Here is a 25,110-nt window from a genome sequence, read left to right on the forward strand (position 1 = left end):
CCGCGAACCGCGGCGGCCTTGGAGCTTTCGGGAGCGGCCGAATAATCATGGCGTTGTCGGCAGGGGCGAGCAGTCTTCTACTGTGGCGTATCACTCGCAAAGCGATCGCTTTCCGCAAGACGATTCCTATCTCTCCTTCCATCAGGCTCCATAGCTCAGCTTAAGCAGCTGTGACGGTGGCGGCAATGAAATGCAGGACGATGCAGAAGCGTACGCAGACACGACGAGACGCAGGCCTGACACGAATGTATCTGCAGCGCGTTCGAATACTCCGCGAGTGTGTATACATCTGCCTTCCAAAGGGGGAACCTTCATGAGCTGAAGGCCCAGCGGCCGGTCTTTTACATACGTGAGTGTGGGACCGCAGCGCCATCCTAGGGGACGGCGCGGAAGCGCGGCCTTCTCTCTTAGAGTGTCTCGTTAAATCTCGTACGGTGCCCGGATACCCTCGTTTCAGTGCCCGGATGAGTGGAATTGAGTGCCGGGATGAGTGGAATTGAGTGCCCGGATGAGTGGAATTCAGTGCCCGGATGTTGGCTGTCGGTCTCGGCGTGACTTCACCACACTGCCGACAACGGGAGCTAAAAGCATTTCATGCTTAAAACGACGACATACAATTCACAGCGCAAAAGAGTGGGAGTTAAACGCGATCGGTGTTTTATTCTGGCGATAGAGTGGTACTCTCGTGTTGTGGCCAGCGAAGCTTTACCATTCACGCCCCCGCTGACTCGGAACCCAGGCGCGGCGCAGTAGCAGCCTTATTTTTGCTATTTCTGCAGGTCTAGCTGGCTTCAGGCACTCAAACAGACAACGTACTTCGTACTGCGAATGCATTACTTGGCTATGCTCGCCCTTTCGTGTCCGCAGAAAGTGGACGATAAACGCGTCGGCAGGCGTTACGTCTTTCGAGGAAGAGCTAGGAGTGAAAAATAATTGATTATTATAAAGGAAGGTAATTATCGATGCGGGTCACATTTTGTTCATATGGAGTTGTTAGTTAATTAATTAGAGGCAAAACGTCGATTGAATGCCATAATACTCGCGAACGTCTATGTGATGGGTGGAAGTCAAAACAGTCGTGGACGTTGAAATTGTGTAAAAAAAATTGCCTACGATTACGTTACTTCTTAATGCGAAATGTGAGCGCAGATCATCAGCTGTTTCAGCTTTTCGATAGATTGAGACAAGGAACTCGAGCAAGACGTGTGTACAATTACAGACGTTGTTATTTTTCACACATATTCCTTCTTCCAGAAACACTCCACTAACAGTTCTTGATTGTCATGAAGGAAGCTTTGTGGACGGAGAAATAGATGGGTATACACGATTTTAGTTTCGTTACCTGGGCGCCACCATTTTGATTTGACGGTGGCGCCCCGTATGAGCGGAAGCGAAAAGCTCGCATCGGCATTTCCGTGCGCCATACTGAGCTGTGCGTTACGTCGCAATCACGCCTGTGGTACACACTTCGTAGGAGAGCAGCAGCTAGGGGCAGATCAGACTGGTGTTGTACGTTTCTGTGCGCTTGTGGTTGTGCACTGCTTTTGAGTGATAGCACCTCCAGCGTCAATCTGAATCGTCAGTTCTACATGGCGGAAGCAGCTCCGAACAGCAGCAGCGGCCAGCACGACGCCGAAGGGCTGCGCGCCGTGTCCACTGGCCAAACTCTGATTATCGGTGAGTGTCGTTGTTTGCTATTAAGACGTTAATACTTTATTATTGAGGAGCACATACTTGTAACTGGGCACGAGCACACAGCGGAATAGCTGCAGGTGCGGCTGGCGATCGCGCCTTGCTGCAGCGTGCTGCGGGAAGCGTCTCCGGTCGCCGCTCCGAACACTGTCCAACGCGGTCCATTTCAAGTAGTGTATTGTTTCCCGGTTATGTGTGCTATGGTTTATTAGTGTGTTGTCGTTACATCATATGAAGGTTTTGTGTTACAAGTAAGCGTCGCGCTACAAGTGGCGGATCGTGTACCGTTGTAAGGTACATACGTCTTCCGAGAGCGTGTACGTGAAACCCCACGTCGTGCTTTAACCTCCTACGCTGTGATGAATTACATTGCAGCGGGGCGCAGTTTAGCTTGGCCCATCATGGGGTATTTAACGTGCATTGACGCGCACTTTTGCGTCTCGCTCTGCTGATCCCGAAAACGCGCGTGTCTATCCCGGCCGTGGCGGTTGCATTTCGACGGAGGCAAAGGAGCCCTGCGCTCATATGTCGGCACACTCACTCTAAGTGTACTGATTTTACTTCACTTTGAAAGCGAGTGAGTAATCACGAGTGTGAGCTAATGAATTAATCCGTGAATACCAGTGAACCACTCATTACGATGCTGAGCAATGCATTTGCTACGATGCCTTGTTTCCACTCGCGTCTTTCATTCCCTTCTGCATTCGTTTCTCAACGGCACTGTTCATATGTCCGCGAATAGTGGCAGGTAGTGTCCCTTTCCTTTCCAGATAGGTAGTTAGATAGCTAATTATGTATCTCATCCCAATTCTAGTTGCGAGACTGTACAGTGTGGCTACAACAGCAAATTCCACATTTAACGGACATTTAGCTGAGTCAGAAAGTCATGTTTGGAAGCCAGATTTGGAGCATTGGTGTGTACTGTCTTAAGACAACTTGGTCTCTGACTTTTGCATAATCCTTGTTATTTCTTGTTTTTCAGATGGGTCAACATACAAACATCCCGACCAAGTCGTCGAGTGGACGGACGATGCCAAGCACTGGCCCGAGATTAGTAGCGCACATATTGTGTGCTACTTGTTAAAATCAAAGGCCTGTGACTTGCAGGAAGCTGAGGCATACAAGAGCCTCGAGTCATACAACTTTCTCCAGAGTGGGTGGGTCGGAAAGGTCCTGGCTTCTAGAGTAAATGAAGAACTTCTGTACATAAAGGCAGAGGTGCGGCCGTCGCAGGCTGTGAACAACAAGCCCTGGACAGCATGGGCCTGTGTGCGACAAACTGGGTAAGTTGTCACGGCTGCCTGTTCATGTATGGCTGGCCAAGCCGGAGTGTGTAGCCACGTTGGCGCCATACTTTGTAAAGTAGAAATGGCGTCAAACCTTGGGCTGACTGGATCCACATGCACTGACAAATCAGCTCTGTGGAACAGAGGAACGAAGCGAAATGTAGAGCAGGCTTTATTGAAAGACATGAGGTTTAGGCTGGAAAGGTCGACTGTCGATGAGGGCATAGAACAGCCAAGGCCGACAAGGCGGATCCGCCAGTTTGAGACGGACGAGGAGCTCATGGAGCACATCAACAAGAGCCCGTATCGAGGCCTCTTCAGCATTCCTGGCAATTACATAACATTGCTGAGAAACTTCTGGTTTGGTGTTTTTCCATGTCATGTTTTTCACAGGCTAGGAACATAACTGTTACAAAATAGATCCATATAGCAAAGTTTTAGGGTGCTCAGCAGCAGAACTTTATGCAAGGCTCATCTCATGCTCATGGTTAGTGCTTTGCAGGCCACGTGCATTCAACTATTATTGTTTATCCTCTTGTGAAATTGGTGGTTAATTGCACATTGAAATGCACTTTTTATTCAGAACAGTTTCAATAACTGCTGTTACTTGGAAAATAGCAGCATATGCCAATGCCCTGATTACTCTGTACCTTGCAGGCACTCTTCTTCATACTACACTGAATGCTGTGCACTGCAGCGGTCCTGCAGATCAGCCCGTCTCGGATGAGCCTCGCCATCGACACAGCGACAGCAAGCAGCTTCCTAGCAGCTGCGACCACTGCAGAGCCTTTTATGAAGCGTTTGTAGTGCTCTCTCCTAAAGGACGAGCAGCCCTTCAGGTCGCCACCAAGGAGCAGAGCTGCACGCTTTGGCACACGGCAAGGCGTTTACGCGTAACTGCCTCAAACGTTAAAAGGGTCCCCAAGAGAGAAAATACTGATCCTATGAACGCTGTTAGCGCACTTGCCAGCCCGTCTTTCATGGGAAACTCTGCCACAAAACACGGGCTCAAATATGAGGCAATTGCCAAAGCAGCGTTTTCAAAAAGGACCGGTCTGTCAGTGTCGCAGTCAGGCGTATTAGTCAGCACTGCACAGCCTTGGCTGTCAGCCAGCCCAGATGGCATCTGCGAAGATGGTGCTTTACTAGAAATTAAATGCCCAACAGTCCCAGACTGCCGGTCTTTGATAGAGGGAGAAAAATATGATGTGAGGTATGTGGCTGGTGAAGCTGTGCTTTGCCCAAATGGCAAGAATGGCTACTATAGCCAGGTTCAGTTCACTTTGTTTTGTGCTGAAAAAACAAGTTGCCATTTTTATGTGTGGTCTGCTGAAAGTGATGTGCTTGTAAATGTTCCCTATAATCCAGCATATGTTCAGCAACACATTGCCAGGCTGAGGAACTTCTATTTTCTTCATTTGCTTCCTTATGTTGAAGGACTACATTCAGAGGGAAAGTTGCCTCTGGGAAAAGAATATTGTGAAATATGTAACATGTAGGTACCTTTCTTTTTGTAGCATGTACTATTATTGAACCTCATTATAACAAAAGTGATCATAATGAAAGGATGGATAAAACAAAGAATGGAATGGCTAGTTCCTTTGAAGGTTTGTGGTTTATGGGGTTTAACGTTCCAAAGCAACTCAAGCTATGAGAGACACTGTAGCGGGAAGGCTTTAGATAATTTATATTACCTGGGGTTCTTTAACGTGCACCGACAATGCACATTGTGCGAGCACCTTGCATTTAGTCTCCATTGAAACACTGTCGGGATCAAACCCGGGAACTCCGGCTCAGTAGTCAGCATCCTGACCACCATAGATCCCATTGAATAATATAACATAGCCGTGCCCCTTAATGTAGAAGACTCAAATTATAAAACGTTATTCTAGGGACCAAGCTTTTTCAGTACATTTACGCCTTGTTAATACGGCAACTCGCCGCTCAGAGCCTATACGGGTCCATGCATTTTTGTTGCGCTAATATGTGCATAGAAGAGAACTAAATCTCGACTGCCCCAACCAGATATTTCATTTCTTGTACATTGAGCGCAGGACACCAGCAAAAGGCAGTGCAAAAACGCAAATGCTGCAGTGATAGCGGATTTGTTGTTTCATATCATCGTGCATGAATAACTGCGAAAAAGTTCTCTGCAGGTTGTGCAGCGACTCAGTGCAGCACTTTGCCTGATGCATGTAGAGGATAAGGGATAAGTCGCCATGCTCCAACACACCATCACGTCTCATGGAGCAATAGATGCTGCAGACTGCATTATTTTCAGTATAATGGCTACTAGGACAATTGACTTGAAGCTCCCAAGGATTTGTATAATTTCCACTTAATTACTGACTGGTATGCACAGAAGCGTACCGTAATGTTCTTAAATTATTTTTTCACATTTAGTTATTACGGATAACTCGCTCTATGGACAGCTTTGGTCGGGAACAAAAATATCCATATTAACAAGGGACGACTAATAATAGTTGGTTAATGGGAAAATATAGGTACAGAGTATCTCAGAATTGCACCATGTAGAAGGGACTGGAAGGAAGAGGGCAAGAAGCACTGTAGTACTTTAGATGAACATTACATTTTCCCTGTTCTGCATGATGACAAGCATTGAAAACTACCGGCCGAAGTACTGCACTGCGCTAACACAACGGCTATAATGAGGTAATTGCAGGGTTGCAAAGCTTTGTTATAATGAGGTTCAGCTCTGTTGCACTCCTGATGTTCCAGAAGCAGGAATGCATGAAGGTTGAGCCAGACGCTGGCTGTCTCACAAGCATATACGATGAAGTAAACATTTTTCAACCAGTGGATGTTGCATTCAATCATTTATTGATCGTTGTGCTAAACTGCATTTCACACAGTGTGGTGCACTTTATTGTTCATGTCGTCCCTTAATAAGAGGACCCTTCAGGTTGCAGAGCCCAGCACAAACGAATGCAATGTCGTCAATATACTTTTTTGATTTTATGGGGAGCACCTGCTTAAAGATTCTGTATGTCTTTATGCGGTTTATGGCTCTCTCCACATGTATACGAACTGAGGCAATGCGCCTAGTCTTTGTCACCTCCTCTTGTGATAATTGCTTCTTTCCTGCAAAATGAACAAAATGTGAAGACATCAGTAAGGGATAAGCATCAAACATTTTGTTCTGTGCGTGCATTTCAAGTAGATCTCGGACAGCACCATGATGTACCTTTTGTGAAAGCAGGCACATTCATTCTGATCCCTTGGACCTCAAGATGTGGTTCCAGCTTGAAGCCTCTATCAGCCATTATTTGGTCGCCTGGTCGTAGGTGTTCTTCTACCCCAGATGTCCTTACAATAAGTTTGTCTGAGGCCCTCCCACCAAATGCATTCGACACAAACATGATGTGCCCATGAGGAGCAATGGCTATCAAAAACTTGATTGTATTAGCCGCCTTGTAGGCGCTATAGCTCTGTGCTCTAGCCATAAGCTTTTTTGGCCTTTGAAGGACTACTTCCGTGCAATCAAATATGCATGTGGTGCGTTCATATCCACATTTCCTGAAACTTGTGGGCATATTGGCCCGTAGCCTTGTCCTGGGCAACCATATAACGACATCTTCCATGATTTTTACTAGGTTCTTCAGAACTTCTGCGAAAATGAGGGAGGCAGTTGCAATTGATATGCCAAATCTCCTTGCCAGGTCTCCATACAGAAGACCCAGCCTCAGTCGCATCAGTGTCAGCAGCAGCTGTTCTTCTATAGATAGTGTCCTCCTTTCTGTCTGTGAATGCATTTTGAGGGCAGAAACCAACATTTCGAATGCTGATACTGGTATGCCTGTGTAGAAATCAATATCCTCAGAAGTCAGGTTACAAAATGCTACCGTCATAGAAAACATAGGGTACTGGCTTGGCTTGCTTGCATAGGTGTGATCAGTGTCTAGTGGCTCGCACTGTGTAGATTGTTCTTTCATCTCCACCTGCAACAGATCAATTTAAGATACAGTCCACAGATGTAATTTGCTGTTACAGTAAAAACACACTACGAGGCTTTACTTGGATGCTTACATCTCGTTTAAAGCTGGGAGCAATGCTGGTTGATGCATGTTCATTGCAAGGGCCATTCTGTGGCTGGAACAATGTGGCAGCTGCAGTCAGTGTGGAACCAGAACTTATGTCTTCACTTTGTGCTGGCGAAGTAGTGAAGGCAACTTCACCGTATGCAGTGCCCTGTTGAGAAATTGATAGTGAAGTGAAGTTTCATGAGCTAGCAAATGTTGCAAGGATGCGCATGAATGCTTACGTCTCCGTCGTTGCTTGAAGTGACATAACGTCTTGCATTTCCTCTGCTGTGGTCCTCCTGTTGTGGATAAATGAGGCACCGAATAAGCTTGAATCTGGGGGCTACACGAAGTTGTAATACTTACATCATCTTCACTTTGCGGAGCTAAAGTGGTCAGGGCATCTTCACTGTATGCAGTGCCCTGTTCAGAAATGGACAGCACAGTGAGGTTTAATTTGAGTTGGCAGCATGTTGCAAGGATTCGAAGGAATGCTTACATCTCTGTTGTTGCTAGAAGTGAAACTATGTGCTGCGTTTCCACAGCTGGGGTCCTCCTGAACTCTGTCGTTGCTAGAAGTGAAACTATGTGCTGCGTTTCCACAGCTGGGGTCCTCCTGATCTCATTTGTTGTTGCTAGAAGTGAAACTATGTGCTGCGTTTCCACAGCTGGGGTCCTCCTGATCTCTGTTGTTGCCAGAAGTGAAACTATGTACTGCGTTTCCACAGCTGGGGTCCTCCTGAACTCTGTCGTTGCTAGAAGTGAAACTATGTGCTGCGTTTCCACAGCTGGGGTCCTCCTGATCTCTGTCGTTGCTAGAAGTGAAACTATGTGCTGCGTTTCCACAGCTGGGGTCCTCCTGATCTCTGTCGTTGCTAGAAGGGAAACTATGTGCTGCGTTTCCACATCTGGGGTCCTCCTGATCTCTGTTGTTGCTAGAAGTGAAACTATGTGCTGCGTTTCCACAGCTGGGGTCCTCCTGATCTCTGTCATTGCTAGAAGGGAAACTATGTGCTGCGTTTCCACAGCTGGGGTCCTCCTGATCTCTGTCGTTGCTAGAAGGGAAACTATGTGCTGCGTTTCCACAGCTGGGGTCCTCCTGAACTCTGTCGTTGCTAGAAGTGAAACTATGTGCTGCGTTTCCACAGCTGGGGTCCTCCTGATCTCTGTCGTTGCTAGAAGTGAAACTATGTGCTGCGTTTCCACAGCTGGGGTCCTCCTGAACTCTGTCGTTGCTAGAAGTGAAACTATGTGCTGCGTTTCCACAGCTGGGGTCCTCCTGAACTCTGTCGTTGCTAGAAGTGAAACTATGTGCTGCGTTTCCACAGCTGGGGTCCTTCTGAACTCTGTCGTCGCTAGAAGTGAAACTATGTGCTGCGTTTCCACAGCTGGGGTCCTCCTGATCTCTGTCGTTGCTAGAAGGGAAACTATGTGCTGCGTTTCCACAGCTGGGGTCCTCCTGAACTCTGTCGTTGCTAGAAGTGAAACTATGTGCTGCGTTTCCACAGCTGGGGTCCTCCTGATCTCTGTCGTTGCTAGAAGGGAAACTATGTGCTGCGTTTCCACAGCTGGGGTCCTCCTGATCTCTGTTGTTGCTAGAAGTGAAACTATGTGCTGCGTTTCCACAGCTGGGGCCCTCCTGAACTCTGTCGTTGCTAGAAGTGAAACTATGTGCTGCGTTTCCACAGCTGGGGTCCTCCTGATCTCTGTCGTTGCTAGAAGTGAAACTATGTGCTGCGTTTCCACAGCTGGGGTCCTCCTGAACTCTGTCGTTGCTAGAAGTGAAACTATGTGCTGCGTTTCCACAGCTGGGGTCCTCCTAAACTCTGTCGTTGCTAGAAGTGAAACTATGTGCTGCGTTTCCACAGCTGGGGTCCTCCTGATCTCTGTCGTTGCTAGAAGTGAAACTATGTGCTGCGTTTCCACAGCTGGGGTCCTCCTGAACTCTGTCGTTGCTAGAAGTGAAACTATGTGCTGCGTTTCCACAGCTGGGGTCCTCCTGATCTCTGTCGTTGCTAGAAGTGAAACTATGTGCTGCGTTTCCACAGCTGGGGTCCTCCTGTTGGTGGAAAAATGTGGCAGTATGCTTAGGTTTGAATTTTGGGGCTTATAAGGGTTTGGATTCGTACTTACATCAGGCTCACTATGTGCGAGTGAGCCACTCGAGGCATCTGCACTGTGTACAATAATCTGTATAGAGAGGAAGAGGCTTAGCTCCACACAGCATGTACAAAGCTTCACACACATACACCTTCATAGCTAGAGGCCAAACTGGCTGCTATGCATCCTTTGAAATGGGTGCCCGTGATTGGAGAACATGGCATTGGGCTCCGGTTTAAAATTTGAGGTTGATAAATTTCCTGTGGCTGCATTAGCTTTACTGAGCAAGAACAAGCTAGCCAAGTCATCTACTTGCAGTGGATATCATTCCATTTTGCAGAGAACAGTAGTATAATATCCACTTACATGTTCAGAAAATTATGCACCTTGATAAGCAGCCTTACCTCTTCCTCGTTAGCACTACCCAGGCTAGCTTCAGTCCATGCTCCATAAAGACCAACCTGTCGACAAATATGGCAGTGAGCTCAAGTTTATATTTTTTAACATATCAAGAACACAAGCACATTTGTATCACCACTCACATGAGCGTCATTGGTGCTGTCAAAGCTGTCTGAGGAGCTTTCAACATGTGGAACAGCCTGTAAATAAACAAAAAGTGCTGCAGGCCACTCAGAATCTTGGTAAATATGTACAGTTGGGCCAGAATGGAATGCAAACAGTGCATGTCAAGAAAATAAAATATTTTACCAGTCTACTTTCGGCTGCATTGTGCACCTAGACTGGTTCATGTTGGTGTCTACAGGGTCTACCAAAGTATGTCTTCATAATCCGGTTCAAAAGTAATATCTCGCAGCCAAGTAGAAAAGTGTTACACATGGGTGTTTGCATTTCATTCCGGCCCGACTGTACATCCCTACAGCAGCTTCACTGGTCATTACGAAGCACCCAGCTATCATTGCACCCAGCCCAATGATACTGTCTTGAATTTGAGAGAATATAGTAATGAAATTCCACAGGCAGAGGCATTTTTAAGCAAGCAGTGTTCATTACGACTAACAAAATGATCGGTCTGTCTGCAATTAATTACCTTTACTAGGTCGCAGTGTTAGGAGTTAATTACCCTTGTAAATTATGCAAAACAGTGATTTTCAAAGCATCTAAACTAGTACAAGTTGCAAGCTGATTTTATCGAGCAAGTTTTTTTAAGGTATCTTGCGCGTAATGTATTTGTATTCTACAGTTGTTTTATCACTTCTTTTGTGCACTGCCACTGTGTACCTTGCTCTTCCAGAAGGTTTAATACTGATCACCTAAATCGCACATTATGTACATACAGCTGCTTGTTATGCTTGGTGCTGAGTTCGGTTACTGCTCAGGATTATTAAAGTGTTACTTCTTAATGGAATGTTTGTCAGTTGGCGCCGTACGAAGCTTTGCGCATTTTAATAGTAGCTTCAGGTGCACCCGCATTGGGTTGGACGGGTAGCCCGAAGCAGTATTTGGAACAAGCACGCCACTGGGTGTGCAAATGCAACCATCGAGTATGCGAAGAACCACGCCCGTGAATCAACGGTAGTCTCAAGGGCGAGATCCCGCGGCGATACTGAGTGGCAGAAGGATCGCGATGTCGTGCTCTGGGTGCTCAGCACGACAGGGCAGCGCCAACGCGAAGCCACCGGATACAACAGGCAGGCGAACCATGATCGTGTCATTCGGACTTTTGAGCGTCAGTTTTTCGCCAAATCGTTCGGCGTTGCGTGTTAGGCCAGCGTAAGACCCGCAGAGATGCTCCGAAATTTCAATACAATACCTTTACAGGTCTGGTAAATTCACCTGCAATAAATTGTGCTGCACAGTTAAGAGTCGTAGTAAGCTCACCTTTCTCTTCGGTGGCGGTGGCATACTACATCCGTCACGAACGAGACGCCTACGGCCACGAACGATCTGAAATAGTACCAATGCAATTATTAGAACGTACGCAAACCCATTTTGCGTTCGTGGACGTGCCCACAGTGCGCTAATTTTTTGGAGCTGCACAATATTTGAAAAATGAGCGCACAAAAGCAGCTCATGTCTATCACTGAACTGTGTTGCACAACGTTGCGAGCGTTTCGTGCTGAACTGTCACTGTCATACTGCATTTTTGTCCAATATCTCGTAAATATTTCGTTAACATTGCGCGACACGACAGAAATGAAAAGACCACTTGCCTTGCGCTGGTATCCCAAGTTCAACATCGGCAGAGGATTTTGCTGCGTGCGTCGCCCATCCACAAAATGGGACGAGCATATCCGAGAGTTCGTTGTTGGAACGAAGTTCTTTCGATTTACCAAAGACGTCCATTGGCGAGATAATTCAGGGTCAGCGGGAAAGCGGTGCAGCTGAAACATGCCACAACCGCATTCAGACTTGGTTGTTGCATGTCGTCCGCACTCGCTCCCGGCGATCCGCTTCCGATTTCTTTGATTATTGGTGCAGCCAACAACTGCGCAGTGCTGACCCGACGACCTTGCCACCGAGAACGGCATTGATGAAGGGATACGAACCTTAAAACAGCGCAGATTGAAGAGCGAGCCCGCTATGCAATGAAAAATCGCGCACACGCAAAGCTATGCGCACTGCTCACTGGGAGATGGCAACAGTGGGCCGGCGGAAACGGAAATGACTGTCGGCGCAATGTACAGGGGGTTAGAGAGTATTTCGCTGTCTTCAGTAAAATGGTGTATATGCTCGACTTGCTGCACCAATGCCTGAATCTCAAAGACGAGGTCTTCGCAAGTATTTCGCGAGGTTATCACAGCTGTGGGAGCCATTACGAGCGAGAGGAACGGGATGTTCTCCCGCATAAGGGGTAAAAAATTCCCGCTTATCTTTATATATCTACACTAAAGTACCACCCACCCTGCCACACTGGCAGGTGGCAGCGTTTCTGGCACAACGTTGTTGACGCCAAATCATGCAGCCCACTTCTGTCACTGCCGCCACATAGCTTAAAGAACGATTGAGGTGTCCACTGTCCAAGAGGGAAGTTACGCGCCTTCCCTCTCGTTCAGGTGTCCACCGAGATCTGTAAGACAGATACTGCGCATTTGCTTTCCTCAAAAAACAATTTACAAATTTTACCCCTGCTTTCAAGCCCCCGCTCTATTGGTTTCGCAGCTGTAGCAGACAGATACTGGGCATTTCCTTTCCTAAAAAAAAATACCGAAGGCACTTTGAAAATTCTAAAGTGTGCTTGGCGAAAGCCTCGTGGTCAACCGGCTGCCGCTTCCCCGAACCGCTTGGCACGGAATGAGTGGGCCGCTTCGGAGCCAGGCGTCTCTCACTCGACCAACGTTTTTAGATAAGGACAGTCGGCAAACTGCGCCGGCAAGCCAGGGACGTGGCCAGGGAGTAGAGCGGCCCCGAGCGATCACCGTCTAGGCGGTGGCGTTGCGGTCGATTTAGGATGAGCGCCTCGTCTGCCATTCCCAGCTTGAGGAGCGTCAGCAGGAGATGGCTCGCGTCCGTTAAAAAACAACGTATTTAAGGAATACAAACGTAGCTTTCGCCTTGATCTTTTTTGTAATGAAAGAAGATGGTTTAGTAGCATTTATAGCAGTAACATTAGCCGGACTCGTTAAAGACGAGTTTGCAAACGGCTTCAAGAAGTCAAGCTGCCGTGCTCGCAATACCGATAGCTTTATTTAAAGAAAATGCCGCAACCATCAGCACAATTCTATTTTCATCTCGACAGTAAAACAGAGCAGGTGGCTGAAGAAAAAAAAGTGCATGTGCCGCAAGAAAAAATCAAAGAAACAAGATTTAGTGTCTTTTACCCTTCAGCTAAGTTTTATTTACAGTAGCGCAACTTTCAGTGATCAAGTCAATAAAGGAAAGTTTTCAACCTTTCAGATCAGTTTGGCTTTCTTTCTTGCAGCAGCAAGTTCGGAAGCGCTGAGCTTTTTTGCAAGCATCTTTAGCGGCAAAATGCATGCGTAGTGCTATGTAAGAATGCTAAAGCTCTGCAGCTGTACTATCTCTGTGAGAGGGCAGCCAACACGTCACATCGCTCTCTTTGAGCGAATTAAGGAGGGCCCAAAAAGTGTCTGAACAGAGGCTCTTTTGCAGCATAGGCGAAATCTTGATTTCAATTGCGCAACATGTTATAGAGTTCCGATGATGGTTTCTTGAGGCTCCCCTGCTTGAATTCTCTCCCTAGAGTGAGAAATGCCTCTGGGAATTCTGAATTTGAAGACTGAATGCTACTGATCCACTCCTGACACTTCTCATATTTCAGAAAGGATTTTACGAGGTAACCACACAAGTAGTATATGACGCAATCCTGGGCTGATGGTGCGTAATATCCGTGATCGGGAGCGACGCTTTCCCTTACTTGTGTGGATGCGTAGATTTCAGATAACTTCCCCTCAATGGTCTTCTGAAGCTGCTGACGTGATACAAGCCGTTCTTTTCTACCAGCCTTCATCGTCTCTTCAACAGTGACAAGAACGAACGTGTGTTCTATCACATTGATACCAACACAAGCGCTTATCGGTGCGTACAAACTCAACAGCCTGTATATGTGAAAGAAGCTTGTCAAAGTGGGATGGTCCTCATCACCTCCGTAGCTTCTGGTCAGCCCAAAAAACGTCTGAAATATAAGATGCATGACTTTTTTTAGAGTTAAAACGTATAATGAAGTCTATTCTTAGGCATTCCAACTCTAAGGAGATTGAAAATTTTCGAAATATATGCAGTTTAAATAAACGGGACCATTTTCAGTATGGTTTCCGGGTGTTCTGCATGTTCGAAGTAAGTAATTAAGTTCGACTTAATGAGAGTCCGCAAGTAAAAGAAAGAAGAAATTGCTCCCGTTTGTACTGCTTAGCTCTAAATGATCCTGATTCAGCTTTCCGGTAAGTACATAAGATGCTCCTTGGGATAAAAGATCTTTCGTGAAATCTAGGACTGACGCAAGAGTAACACGAAGAGATTCAGTGGTAGGTTGCGAAGCAAACATAACAGTTCCTTCAGAAATGTGGTTCCTCTCCGTCATATTTAGTGCATCAAGGAACTTCTGGATGACCTGGAAGGTGAATCAGGAGGAAAAAAACAGTCAACAATGTTAGAGAAAATTTGCAGCTTTTTGCTAGATGTTTCGTTTATATGTGCTTACCTCCATTTCCTTCGAGGAGCTTGTTATTCCAAACTGAGACAGTTTTATGTTTAAAGCATCAAACAGACTGTTCACCATGAGCGTGAACTCACTAGTGCCATCACAGCTCCAGTACAGGCTGCTCGAGCCGCTGGTAGACCCTTAGCCCGACTGCAGTACTGTGCTTAATACCTATAAACAAACGAATGAATACAGAGCTTTAATATGTGTCGCAACCGCGCCAAGGAGTTCTAGTTCGGCTAAATTTTGCACACACTTCAGCACCTTTACTACCTAAACAGCCAGCCGGACGTAAATTTTTCTGATACTGTCAGGGCTGACATGCTCTCTTTAGGCACGACGCATAGCTGCTGTTTGCCATCAACCTCCTGTAGTATCCGGTAGTGGTCATAGTTGATCTTGTGCTTGCTGATCTGCAAGTTTGCAAAAACTTGCAGATCGAAAACAAATACTTCTTCGAAAACATACTATGAATGTTTGTTAAAAGGAATCTTTAGCTCACCATTGCGTTCTAATGATGAAGAAGATGGTTCCTGATGCACTTTATAATGTGCGGGACATCACAAAGGAAGTACAGGTGCTGCACAGGAACAGTCGGATGGTCCACTTTGTGCTTCGGTGCATGCAGCTTGCCTGATACGCGAAACTGGGACCACATGGCCTTGTTAATGCTGGCTCCATCACTTATAACGGCAACAACAACATCATTATGCTTGCTAAGTTCTACAATGGCCTCCAGAACGAGCCTTGCTAACACCTTCTCAGGTGCTGCATGTTTTGTTGCAAAACTCGCAATGGGCTGAACCCAGGAGTGGAAGAGGGGCACGAACATAAGAACCAGTGCGTGGTCAGCAGCTATAGTTGAATCGTGGCCATCGCCATAATTCAAAAAGCCGTCAATCTTATAAGTGTTCTTGTTTGAAAACAACAGCCGCCGCACCTTCATTTCGTCCAGTATTAATGTTCCGCAGCGCTGCACATCTGACCTGTCCTTCATGAACGCTCCGACACTGATGAGAGCTACCTTGCTAAACCTGAACTCACAGGTCATCCCACGCATGATCTGTCTTAGCAGGATGGTTGTCGGAAGCGGCAGGAGCTTCATCTTTACCATGAGTTCGTACGCTCTCGGACTTGAAATTCGTAAGAGCATGCATGTCGCGAGTCATTCTGACCTATAGAGCCTTCCCTTAGACGTTTTTGCTTTTGCAGCTTGAAATGCTGTGCGAAAGGCTTCCCGGTGTCCATCAGGTATTTTTTCCAGTGTTTTCTCCAAGACATTTGGTGACACCTGCGAGAGCCGGTGCTTTAGAGCATCGAGTTCCCTTTTCGCTTTTTCACGAAAAGCAGTTGCCCTAATGACAATTTTCCTTAGGTTCTTAATTACCCACCGCGCCTTGCGTTGAGAGTTAATGCCCTTTTTTGCTAGGTGCTTCACTCTGTCCTCAAATTTTTTTTTCATTTTCTTGCATGGAGTTCATTTTCTTGCATGCATTTCTTACTGTGCGATACACCATCAGATTTCAAGGCGGTCGTTCAGGTTGAAATGCTAGGGAAAAGCTCACTTTCGCACCCTATGCAAATATTCAGGAAGATAATGTACTAAAGAAACGTCGTCACGTCATTCAGGCTTGCAAGTGCAGTTTTCGATGTAATTTTGAACGTAGCTCCTTTCCGGCACAAGCACATCTCGTGCACTGACATCAACGGACAAGTTGTTTCGCACAACTACAGCTTTCTGTACTACTACAACACCTTCACGCTCCTCCAGCTTGTAGATAATAAAATCATCGGCTGAGGCTCTTACGCACCATGCCTCAAACGTTGGTGTGTTTTGCAGAACAGAAAACCACGGTACATTTTCCATCGTGCGTTTGTCAGCGGCGACCTCAAGATGTTCGGCGCTCTCCGGAACGTCGAAGCCATCTTCATCTCCTCTTTTGCTCTGACAGGCGAAAACATCGGCGGAAGCCACTGATGTAACTTCGGGTGACTTTCGTGAAAATACATGGCACCACACCCTTCTTCAGCGTCAACCTACCTCGAGGAATCCTAACGGTTTGACCGTTAACGACGTGTTGGAAGCAGGAGTTGATGTCCTCAGGCGGGAAATGGAGGTCGCACACATAAGTTTTGTACGTTACCTTGAAGTTCTTGCGCGGAATTGCTTCTGTCCATGCTTTCAGCACCTTAGGGTCATTTGCACGCTTGAAAAATGCCGCTTCTCAGAATTTGACTCTGTCGAATCATATCCCGCTCGGCATCCCGGTACACTACACGCCGGCATGTTCTAAATCCTTAGTGTTGCTTTGCAGCATTTGCTTTGCTATAGGGTAGCAGCATGGATTTGGTAGGAAATGCACATCACAAGAGGAACTATCGACACAGAAGCGGCAGGATCCATGAGACTGCTTTCGTATCAGCTCGCTTATATGCGGGCAGCGTTGTCCGCGGGCCACCACGTGAAATTCGCCGCATCACCATGTGTCGTCTGCCGGCGACGCGCGGCTGGCGACGCAAAGATCCCTGGCCGGGACCTTTGAGGCGGCAAGCATCACATTCTCCATGTAACGAGGTGAATTTGCGACGTACGTAGCATTTTGCACCCAGGCTGAGGCTACGAAATTCAGTAGGTGTTTGAATTTCTAAAAAATCTGTTATTTTCTTTTTTTTTTTACACAACTGTTAAAACCAGCCAAGGAAAAAATTTATTTAATGCGATGCCTCTCGGTTGTATTCAGTTCAGGTGCAGCCAGTTCTGTGAAATGAGCGCTAAGGGGCCATCACTTCTCGGAATGTAGTGCTTCAACTGCGACCCCCTAGTTTAAGAGGATCTCGAAGCGAAGAGTTTTGCGCTTCACATCGCCAACCTTACAAGGAAGGTCAGCGTCAACGGTCAACAGAAATGCGGTCTGGACATGGCCGACTAAGCAGACTTGGTAATTGCTCTGCACAACCGCATATTACCAACCCGAGGAACATTATCAACATAAACTACGAGGAGGCAAGCGGTACGTCATGTTTCTCTAAACCGCGGAAAGAAGGGCTTCCAGTTTTTTCCGATATTTAAAGCCAAAAGCTCAACCTCGAGCATCCTGCCCTCACGTACCGCTGACGTGGAGCGCACGTGGACTTAGCAATTCGTAGATGAGCGCGGCCAGAAGCAGCCGCCGCCGGCGCAGACGATGCGAGGCGCGAGCTAACGCAGCAAACTGTGACCAAGCGCAGCCAATGGGCGCCGCGGCGAAGAGAAATCGTGGCCTCTGAGATCAAGCACGATGTTAAAGTAACCGATGCTTGAGCTGGTCACAGAGGTCATGGGAAAACAAACGCGGTACTCCCACCACCCGAGAGATGGCGCTCAAACCTCTTTGAGATGAAATCGGCGACAGAAAGGGGCCGCATACCCGGAGCAAGTTTTCCAACTGCCTTATCTAGAAACGTTGACTCGACTGCAACGAGACCACAGAGAAACATACTTACGTAAAGAGCGGACACTCGAGCCGTTTCGCGGCCGAGCAAAAAAGGGTCTGACCACCCGCCAGGCGGCCTATGTTGCTTCCCCTCTGCTTCAAAGGTCGACAACTTATCACACGTCCACCGGGTTGCATCCAAGCGGTCCGTTCAAGGTGGATGGTCTGTTTCCATATAGAAGTTAGCGCTGCGCCAGTCATGTGCCGCCGGTTACCTCACCGTGCTTTTCAAACGCGCCGCCTCGTTTTTCCGGCAAGTTCTCTTTTTGTCTGCAGGATTAATTTAGATATTTCTTGAGCTAAGAACAATGTAGCAAATCGTTTGTTATGCTGCGTGAACGTATTTTGCGCGTGTAGCATGTAATATGAGCCGGGAGCCACCCGTTTGCTCTTGTACTGCCTTTCCCAGAAGAGCATGCGCATTACTTCGAAAGCGTAATTTTCCAAACTTCACTCGCAACACGTTCCGTTTAAACACAGAATTTATCGATGGCCCACGTAACACAGACCTTTTATATAGAGCGCTGGGAAACGAACAGCAAAAGAGAGAAGCCTAAAATATTAGCAAACAAGGTTGTTTTAGACTGCAGTACAACAAATGCTAATAATACGTTTTATTCACTCATAATTTCTCATATCTGCGTCGAGAATTTCAGATGATCCGCATTGATAGGTACGTTTTTTAGCCATATTATCAAATTGAAATATTTTTGTTACGAAAGCAACTCTACGCGAGTCGCCGAGCCATTTCGCGGAGCTGACGCAAGGCCGTATTGCGCATGCGCGAGGACGGCGCACGGCTGGCGGCGCGCGCGCCGCCGCCGCTGCGCGGGTGACTCAGGGCTTTGTTATACCCCGACGTAACGCGCACGCGCGCTGCACTGCCACGTCACGTTGGGCAAAGCGAGACCCTGTATATTCCGACGCCGCTTGAACATCGTTTTCGGCGGCTTCAGCGCGCTCTGACGCTGCTGGCGTCGAAATGGAACATGTGCCTATTCTGCGCCGGGCGCGGCGTAGTTGTGCACATCTAGCGTGCCGGGGCCGCCACCGCTGCCGCGCGCTCTCCATCGCCTCTCTCTCTCTCTCGTTGTTTCCGCAATCCTCCAGGTTCAACCAGAGCTGAACCACTGCTAATTTTTTTTTCTGGGAAAAGTAATACACCAACTTGGCAAATTTTGTTGGCTGTTTCGCACCTACTTAGTAATATCTGTTGCGCTAGGGCTGTTCTTACTCCCGATCCTTGGACCGCTATATCAGCGATCATTTTCCATTGGGATTGAAAGTCGGATCCTGGTCGAGGGCTGGATCACTGCAAAATGAAAGTTTATCACTGGTCCTTGCCGCATATAAGTACGGTCTTGAAGGAAACCATAGAGACAACCATTGACAAGTCACTGCATTAGAGAAAAAAAAATCAGTTTACGTCAGCTCGCTTCCGCAAGGGATTGAGGCTAGTTAGAATTTTTCATGAACAATGTGTTAACGTGCTTGACTGCAAACATGTTATAAATGCGGTTTTATTTTTCCTTTATATTTTTTTCTGTGATATCAGTGGACACAGCGGACCGCACTTAGGCATGTTGCCTTACGCTTCGTTGTTCTGCTTTGCACAGGTTTTTCTGCTCGGTCTGTCCAAACTGCTTCTTCATCAGGATACCGCTACAGTCGACACGTGCCTTGAAGATTATTTGACAACAGATGCGGGAGATTTCATTTCCTGGCGGAATGGTTACCTTCTTCAAGCACCGCCCCCGTTCCATGTGGCCTGCCCGGACCTTCGTTTAAAAGACCGACAGCCAGGATTCAACTTCAGTGGGCACAGCGGACCGCACTTAGGCATGTTGCCTTGCGCTTCGTTGTTCTGCTTTGCACAGGTTGGTTGTTATTCTACTACAATTAGAAGTGATTGCCGCGGTCTTTTGGTCCTGCCGTGCCCGCAACGCTGTGTTATCATTGGCCAAGACGTGGTTTGTGTTTGTGCGCTGCTTTTATGTGGTGACATTGAATCTAACCCTGGGCCTGATAATCCAATGAAGACAGTACAGAACTATTAAAGCAGTTGCTTACAGCTCATTCCAAGTTAACAGCAGAGATTGTAGCCCTCAGAACACAGCAAGGAGATTTGTAAAAAACACTATCTGACTTAAGCGCTCGCTTTGCGGATTTTGAAAAACAAACAGCACGTATTGATAATATGGAACGCACAATTCACACCTTGCAGTCAAAACTGGTCTATATGGAAGATTACAGTAGACGTTCCAATTTAGTCACTTTTGGTGTAAGCGAGGAACCAGATGAGACAGAATCTGATCTAAAACAGAAGGTTCTGACTGAAATTTTCTCGGAAACACTTGATGTCCATTGTACTTCTGTCGGTAGAATTCATCGTTTAGGAAACAACACTGCCAACAGGTCTGTGATCATATTTTTTCAGGATTACAATGAAAAGCACAAAGTCCTTAAAAACGCTCAAAAGCTTAAAGGAAAAAAAGTATCTATTCAGAATGACTACTCAAAGGAAACCCCCAGGAAACGAAAACTATTATGGGATAGTACTAAAACTGAGAGAGACAAGAAAATGAAGGTGACCTTAATCAATGATAAGTTGCTCGTTGCTGGCCAAATGTTTTCGTGGGATGATACCACTAGCACAAGGGTGAAACTGCCCTCGCGGAACACACGAAAGAGTGAATGACGTAGTGCGCGGAGCAAGAAGGAATTAAGACTTATAAACATTAATGCGCGGAGTATAATCAACAAAAGCGAACAGCTTGAGGCACTTCTTGGCTACAATTCACATATCGTCATCATTACGGAGATGTGGCTTCGTGATGAAATAGATAACAAAGACGTTTTCCCTCCAGCTTATCAAATCTAACGGCGTGACAGATTATCAAGAGGTGGCGTAGTGGCGGTTTTGGTTAAAAACAATATTCATGCTAGTTTAACTCACCAAATCGATGACCATGAAAGCATTTCCCTAAAGCTATCTTTTAGGGGCCGTTCCATTTTTCCATTCGCTGTTTACCGAGCTCCAGATTCCCCTCCTCAGTTTCTACGCGATTTGTCGGAACACATGTCATCATTCAGACATAAAAACGTAGTTCTTGTAGGTTATTTTAACTTACCTAACACTAATTGGGAGTTGGCCTCATCTAATTCACGACATTGCGCAAATGCTGAACACTTATTTGACATTATGCTGTGCAACAATTTGAAACAGGGAGTCGGACAACCATACTGTTGAACAGCGCAAAAAAGGCGGGGCAACAACAAGACAAGCGCTGACACAGCGCTTGTCTTGTTGTTGTCCCTCCTTTTTTGCGCTGTTCACCAGTATGAATGCATACCAACTCGCCCAGATCTCAGCCTTACTAGTCGGACAACCTACACGTATTCATGGCTCATCTGCTTCCATTCTTGAATGGATTTTTGTGAACCGCTCTTTTGAAATGTTTTCTGTTTCGATCCATCAAGGACTATCTGATCATGAGTTGGTGTATTTCACTTGCGAGTTCGTCACTGATAAATGTGCCATACCGTCCAAAACCGTGCTTGTAAAAGATTTCTCGCGTGCCAGGGATGAGAGTGTAATTGATTGTTTAGATCTGTGTCTCAGCACCTTTGTCGGAACTGACACATGTGACCTCTGGACCAAGTTTAAAGACATATGCACATATTGTATCAACCAATTTATTCCATCAAGAGCTAAAAAAAAGTGGCAAATCTAATCTCTGGATTTCGCGAGAAATCTTGCATCTCAAAAGAAAGCTTAAACGCTCAAGAAGAGCCCCTGTCCCTCCCAACATCATTCAAATGAAGCAGGCTTCTTTGACCAAAGCTGTTGCGGCTGCAAAGCGACATTACTTTCAAAACATTTTGCCAAATTTCATTCGTAACGCTCCTCAGAAATTTTGGAATTTTTTAAGCAAAGAAAAAAAATCTCTCCCTGCGATGATGCATGAGGGAACGTTGCTCGCCAACAAAAAAAGATATTGCTGACAAGTTCAATTCATATTTTCACAGTGTGTTTTCCCAACCTGCAAATAATTTCACAACTCGTGATTCTTGTGACCAGCCTGTGCACGATCTCGTATCTCAACCTGGTATTTTTGCAATGCTTTTGAATCTTAAAACAAAAGCAACTCCTGGGCCTGACGAAATACCTAATTCATTTTTACATCGTTATGCTGAGATGGTTTCGCACTTTCTTGCTATCATTTTTCGTGCTTCTCTTTTGTCTTCAAGTCTACCACCCGATTGGAGGGTGGCCCGTGTCGTTCCCATACACAAAGCAGGTGATGCCGCATTGTTTAATAATTACCGTCCCATATCGTTGACCTCTTCATGCTGCAAACTTCTTAAACATATCGTAGCCAATCACATTAAAACATTTCTTGATGACAACAACAAATTATCGGCTTTCCAGCATGGTTTTCGCAAAGGCTTTTCTACGGTCACCCAACTTACATCCGTAATTCACAATTTCGCTCAAGTTTTCGACAATTCCGGCCAAATAGATGTCATATTTCTAGAGTTTAAGAAAACTTTTGATTTAGTTCCGCACAATAAACTTATCCATAAACTTGAAACTATAGGTCTTCCTTCTTTTATTGTTAATTGGGTTGCGGCTTATTTATCTAACCGATTTCAATATGTTAGTATCGATGGTCATTGTTCTAACAAACTTCCAGTCACTTCTGGTGTCCCGCAAGGCAGTGTCCTTGGGCCATTACTGTTTCTTATCTATATTAATGACATCACCGACATCATCTCTCATCCTGTTCAAATTAGGTTGTTTGCCGACGATTGTGTTTTGTTTAATGAAGTTAAAGTTCAAGGCGACCAGATTTTACTTAATCATAACCTACAGAATGTTAGTGAATGGAGCGTTAAATGGGCGATGGAACTAAACCCTGACAAGACAGTATTCATGCGGATCACTAATAAAAGAAACAGTCATTCCTTTTCATGTAATCTTCCCACTCGGAACCTTTCAGAAGTCAAAGAATACAAGTACCTAGGAGTAACACTAACGAATAATCTTAGTTGGAATAAACACATTGAAACCGTATGCTCTTCTTCGTTTCGCAATCTCTGTTTTCTTAGGCAGAAGTTAAAACAAGCTCCCCCTAACGTTAAGCAAGTAGTAGTAGTAGTAAAAGACTTTTATTCGACCATAATTTATAGGCCGAGCATGTCGACCGCCTGGGCGACCAGAAGCCGCTGTTCTTCTTCCCCTTCAGCGCCAAGCCAGTCGAGCCAGGTGGTGATGGATAGAGAGGGTGGGGGGAAGGAACCCGACTGCTGAGCAGCCGGGCAATAGAAGAGGCAATGGGCCAGGTCCGCATAGATACAGGGGCAGTTGGGACAGGAAGGGTCCGATCGATAGCGATAGAGGAAGAGGCGGGACGGGGTGATAACTGCATTCATCTGAATGTGCCGAAGAAGGCGAGACGCTGGTACCGTGAGTGATGGATGAGGGGGAGGGTAAAGGCCTTTGTCGAGGCGGAGCTCAAGGTAGACCTCTTTTATGGTGCGGCGAAGGGTGAGTCTCCCACCGTCTTCCGAGGGCTTGGGCCAGGGGATCAACGGTGCCCGGAAAAGTGTGTCGCGGGCGAGCTGATGGGCCAGCTCATTGCCGTCAATCCCTGAATGCCCAGGGACCCAGCGGAGGAAAACGATGGAAGGCTGCAGTGCGGAGACCGCTCGTTCGACCTCCTGTTGGAGAGAAGGGGTCAGGGTGCGTTTCTGTATGTGGTGTATAGCGGCTTGTGAGTCTGAATAGACTGTGTACTCTTGGAGAGAGGGAAGGAGGGCAAATGACTGGAGGGCATGCGCAATGACAAGGACCTCGAGGGACAATGCATCTGGAGGGTGTAGATACGGCCCGCTGGTGTGGGTTTCAGGAGCAGGGAGGTGTCGATGGTACAGGGCGTAGCCGCACGAACCTCGAGGAGCCACGAAGGAGGCATCCGTGTAAGCTACGCCCTGGATATCAAAGAGAGGGGAATGGTGCTGTGCGGCCGCATGACGACGTCCGGCGTGCAGGACGGGGGACATGTTGGTCGGGAGGGGAAGGATACGAAGATTGGGAGCGGGGGTGGGAATGGGAGAGGTAAACGGGGAGATTGGAATGGGCGAGATACCCGCTTGAGTCAATAACCACTGACCCTGACGGGTAAGGGAAAGCCGGGCAAGCTGCGAGTCACGATGGAGACTGAGAAGAGAACGAAGAGGATGGAAGAGGCCTGTGGCAAAGAGCTTAGTGGTAGAGGTAGTGATAGGGAGGTTGAGAGCTGCCTTGTAGAAGCCCACAAGGGCAGTCTCGAGAGCGTTGTCTGAGTGAAGGAAGCGTAGGGTGCAAAGTACAAGACCTTGTTGAGGGCCAGCGCGTGGGCAACTCGGCACGCGTGAGCCTCGTGGAGACCTGAGCGTCGAGTGACCACGCACCGCAGGAGGTGAGTTACTGAGTGGCAGGTGGTGACAGCGCGGTGGAGGGCTTGCACATTCTTAGCTGCATGCAAAGGGAAGCCAAGAACTTTGCACTGTGTGACGACAGAAATGGGAGAGCCAGAAAGGTGGAGAGAGACGAAGTGGTTGTGTGAGCGCTGGTAGGAGGAATGGTTGAGGAGAAGCTCGGATTTCTCAGGAGCAGGAGAGCGGCCAGCGGTGGTGAGAAAGGAGTCGATGAGATCTAGGCCACGTTGGAGGGTGTCCTGTACGTGACCGGGAGAGCCAGATGAACACCAGAGAGTGATGTCATCGGCGTAAAATATATGATGCAGGTCGGGAATTTCAGCTAGCTGGGAGGCGAGAGGGGCCATAGCGAGATTGAAAAGGGTAGGAGAGAGAACAGCACCTTGAGGAGTGCCATGGATGAGGTGGAGTTGGTTAGACAAGTGGGTATCTACTCGAAAGCGAGCCACACGTTTAGAGAGGAATGAGCGGATATAGGAGTACATGCGGGAGCCACAATCCAAAGAGGCGAGTTGAGAAAGGGTGTGATCGTGGCAAACACCGTCAAAGGCCTTGCGAACATCGACGGTCACAAGTGCGTAAATTTGAGTGGGTGTAGGGGACAGGAACGTTTGCTGGAGAATCAGAAACATGTCATGTGCACAGACGCGGCGTCGGAAACCGATGAGAGAATGGGGGAAGAACTCCCGTGCCTCAAGAAAATCAGAGGCGAGTCAGAGCCATTCGCTCAAGGGTCTTACCAACGCACGACGTCAGGGAGATTGGGCGGAGGTTAGAGAGAGAGGGAAGTTTGCCCGGCTTTGGAATCATAGAAATCAGGGAGGATGTCCAGGAGCTCGGCAAGCAGCCGCTCTCCCAGGCCTCATTGTAGATTTGAAGGAGGAATTCTTTGGCGCAGTCAGGAAGGTTACGAAGTG

At 47.1% G+C, this 25,110-nt stretch overlaps 2 protein-coding genes and 2 pseudogenes across 2 annotated transcripts in view; 2 read left to right on the forward strand and 2 right to left on the reverse strand.

The window, feature by feature from the left end:
- Window positions 1–19,575, forward strand: part of LOC149355336 (uncharacterized) — a 290,308-nt gene extending 270,733 nt beyond the window's left edge. Inside the window, exon 12 of the mRNA XM_089583767.1 lies at window positions 19,327–19,575. Coding sequence (XP_089439893.1) covers window positions 19,327–19,394 — 68 coding nt within the window. The 3' untranslated portion in view covers window positions 19,395–19,575. The remainder of the gene's footprint in view (window positions 1–19,326) is intronic.
- Window positions 1,590–4,376, forward strand: LOC149355338 (uncharacterized; annotated as a pseudogene).
- On the reverse strand, window positions 5,781–10,981 carry LOC149355339 (uncharacterized). The gene is made up of 7 exons (XM_089585153.1): window positions 10,958–10,981; window positions 9,661–9,717; window positions 9,523–9,579; window positions 7,385–7,441; window positions 7,026–7,187; window positions 6,184–6,937; window positions 5,781–6,080 (listed from the first exon to the last, which is right to left on the reverse strand). Exons 1-7 carry the CDS (start codon window positions 10,979–10,981, stop codon window positions 5,863–5,865), a joined length of 1,329 nt encoding a protein of 442 aa, XP_089441279.1. The 3' UTR covers window positions 5,781–5,862.
- On the reverse strand, window positions 12,970–16,524 carry LOC149355340 (uncharacterized; annotated as a pseudogene).
- Window positions 19,576–25,110: the final 5,535 nt, after the last annotated feature.

This window comes from Amblyomma mixtum, chromosome 3, assembly GCF_055824585.1.
Source record: "Amblyomma mixtum isolate Tamu chromosome 3, ASM5582458v1, whole genome shotgun sequence".
In the NCBI taxonomy this organism is placed as follows: Eukaryota; Metazoa; Arthropoda; class Arachnida; order Ixodida; family Ixodidae; genus Amblyomma; species Amblyomma mixtum.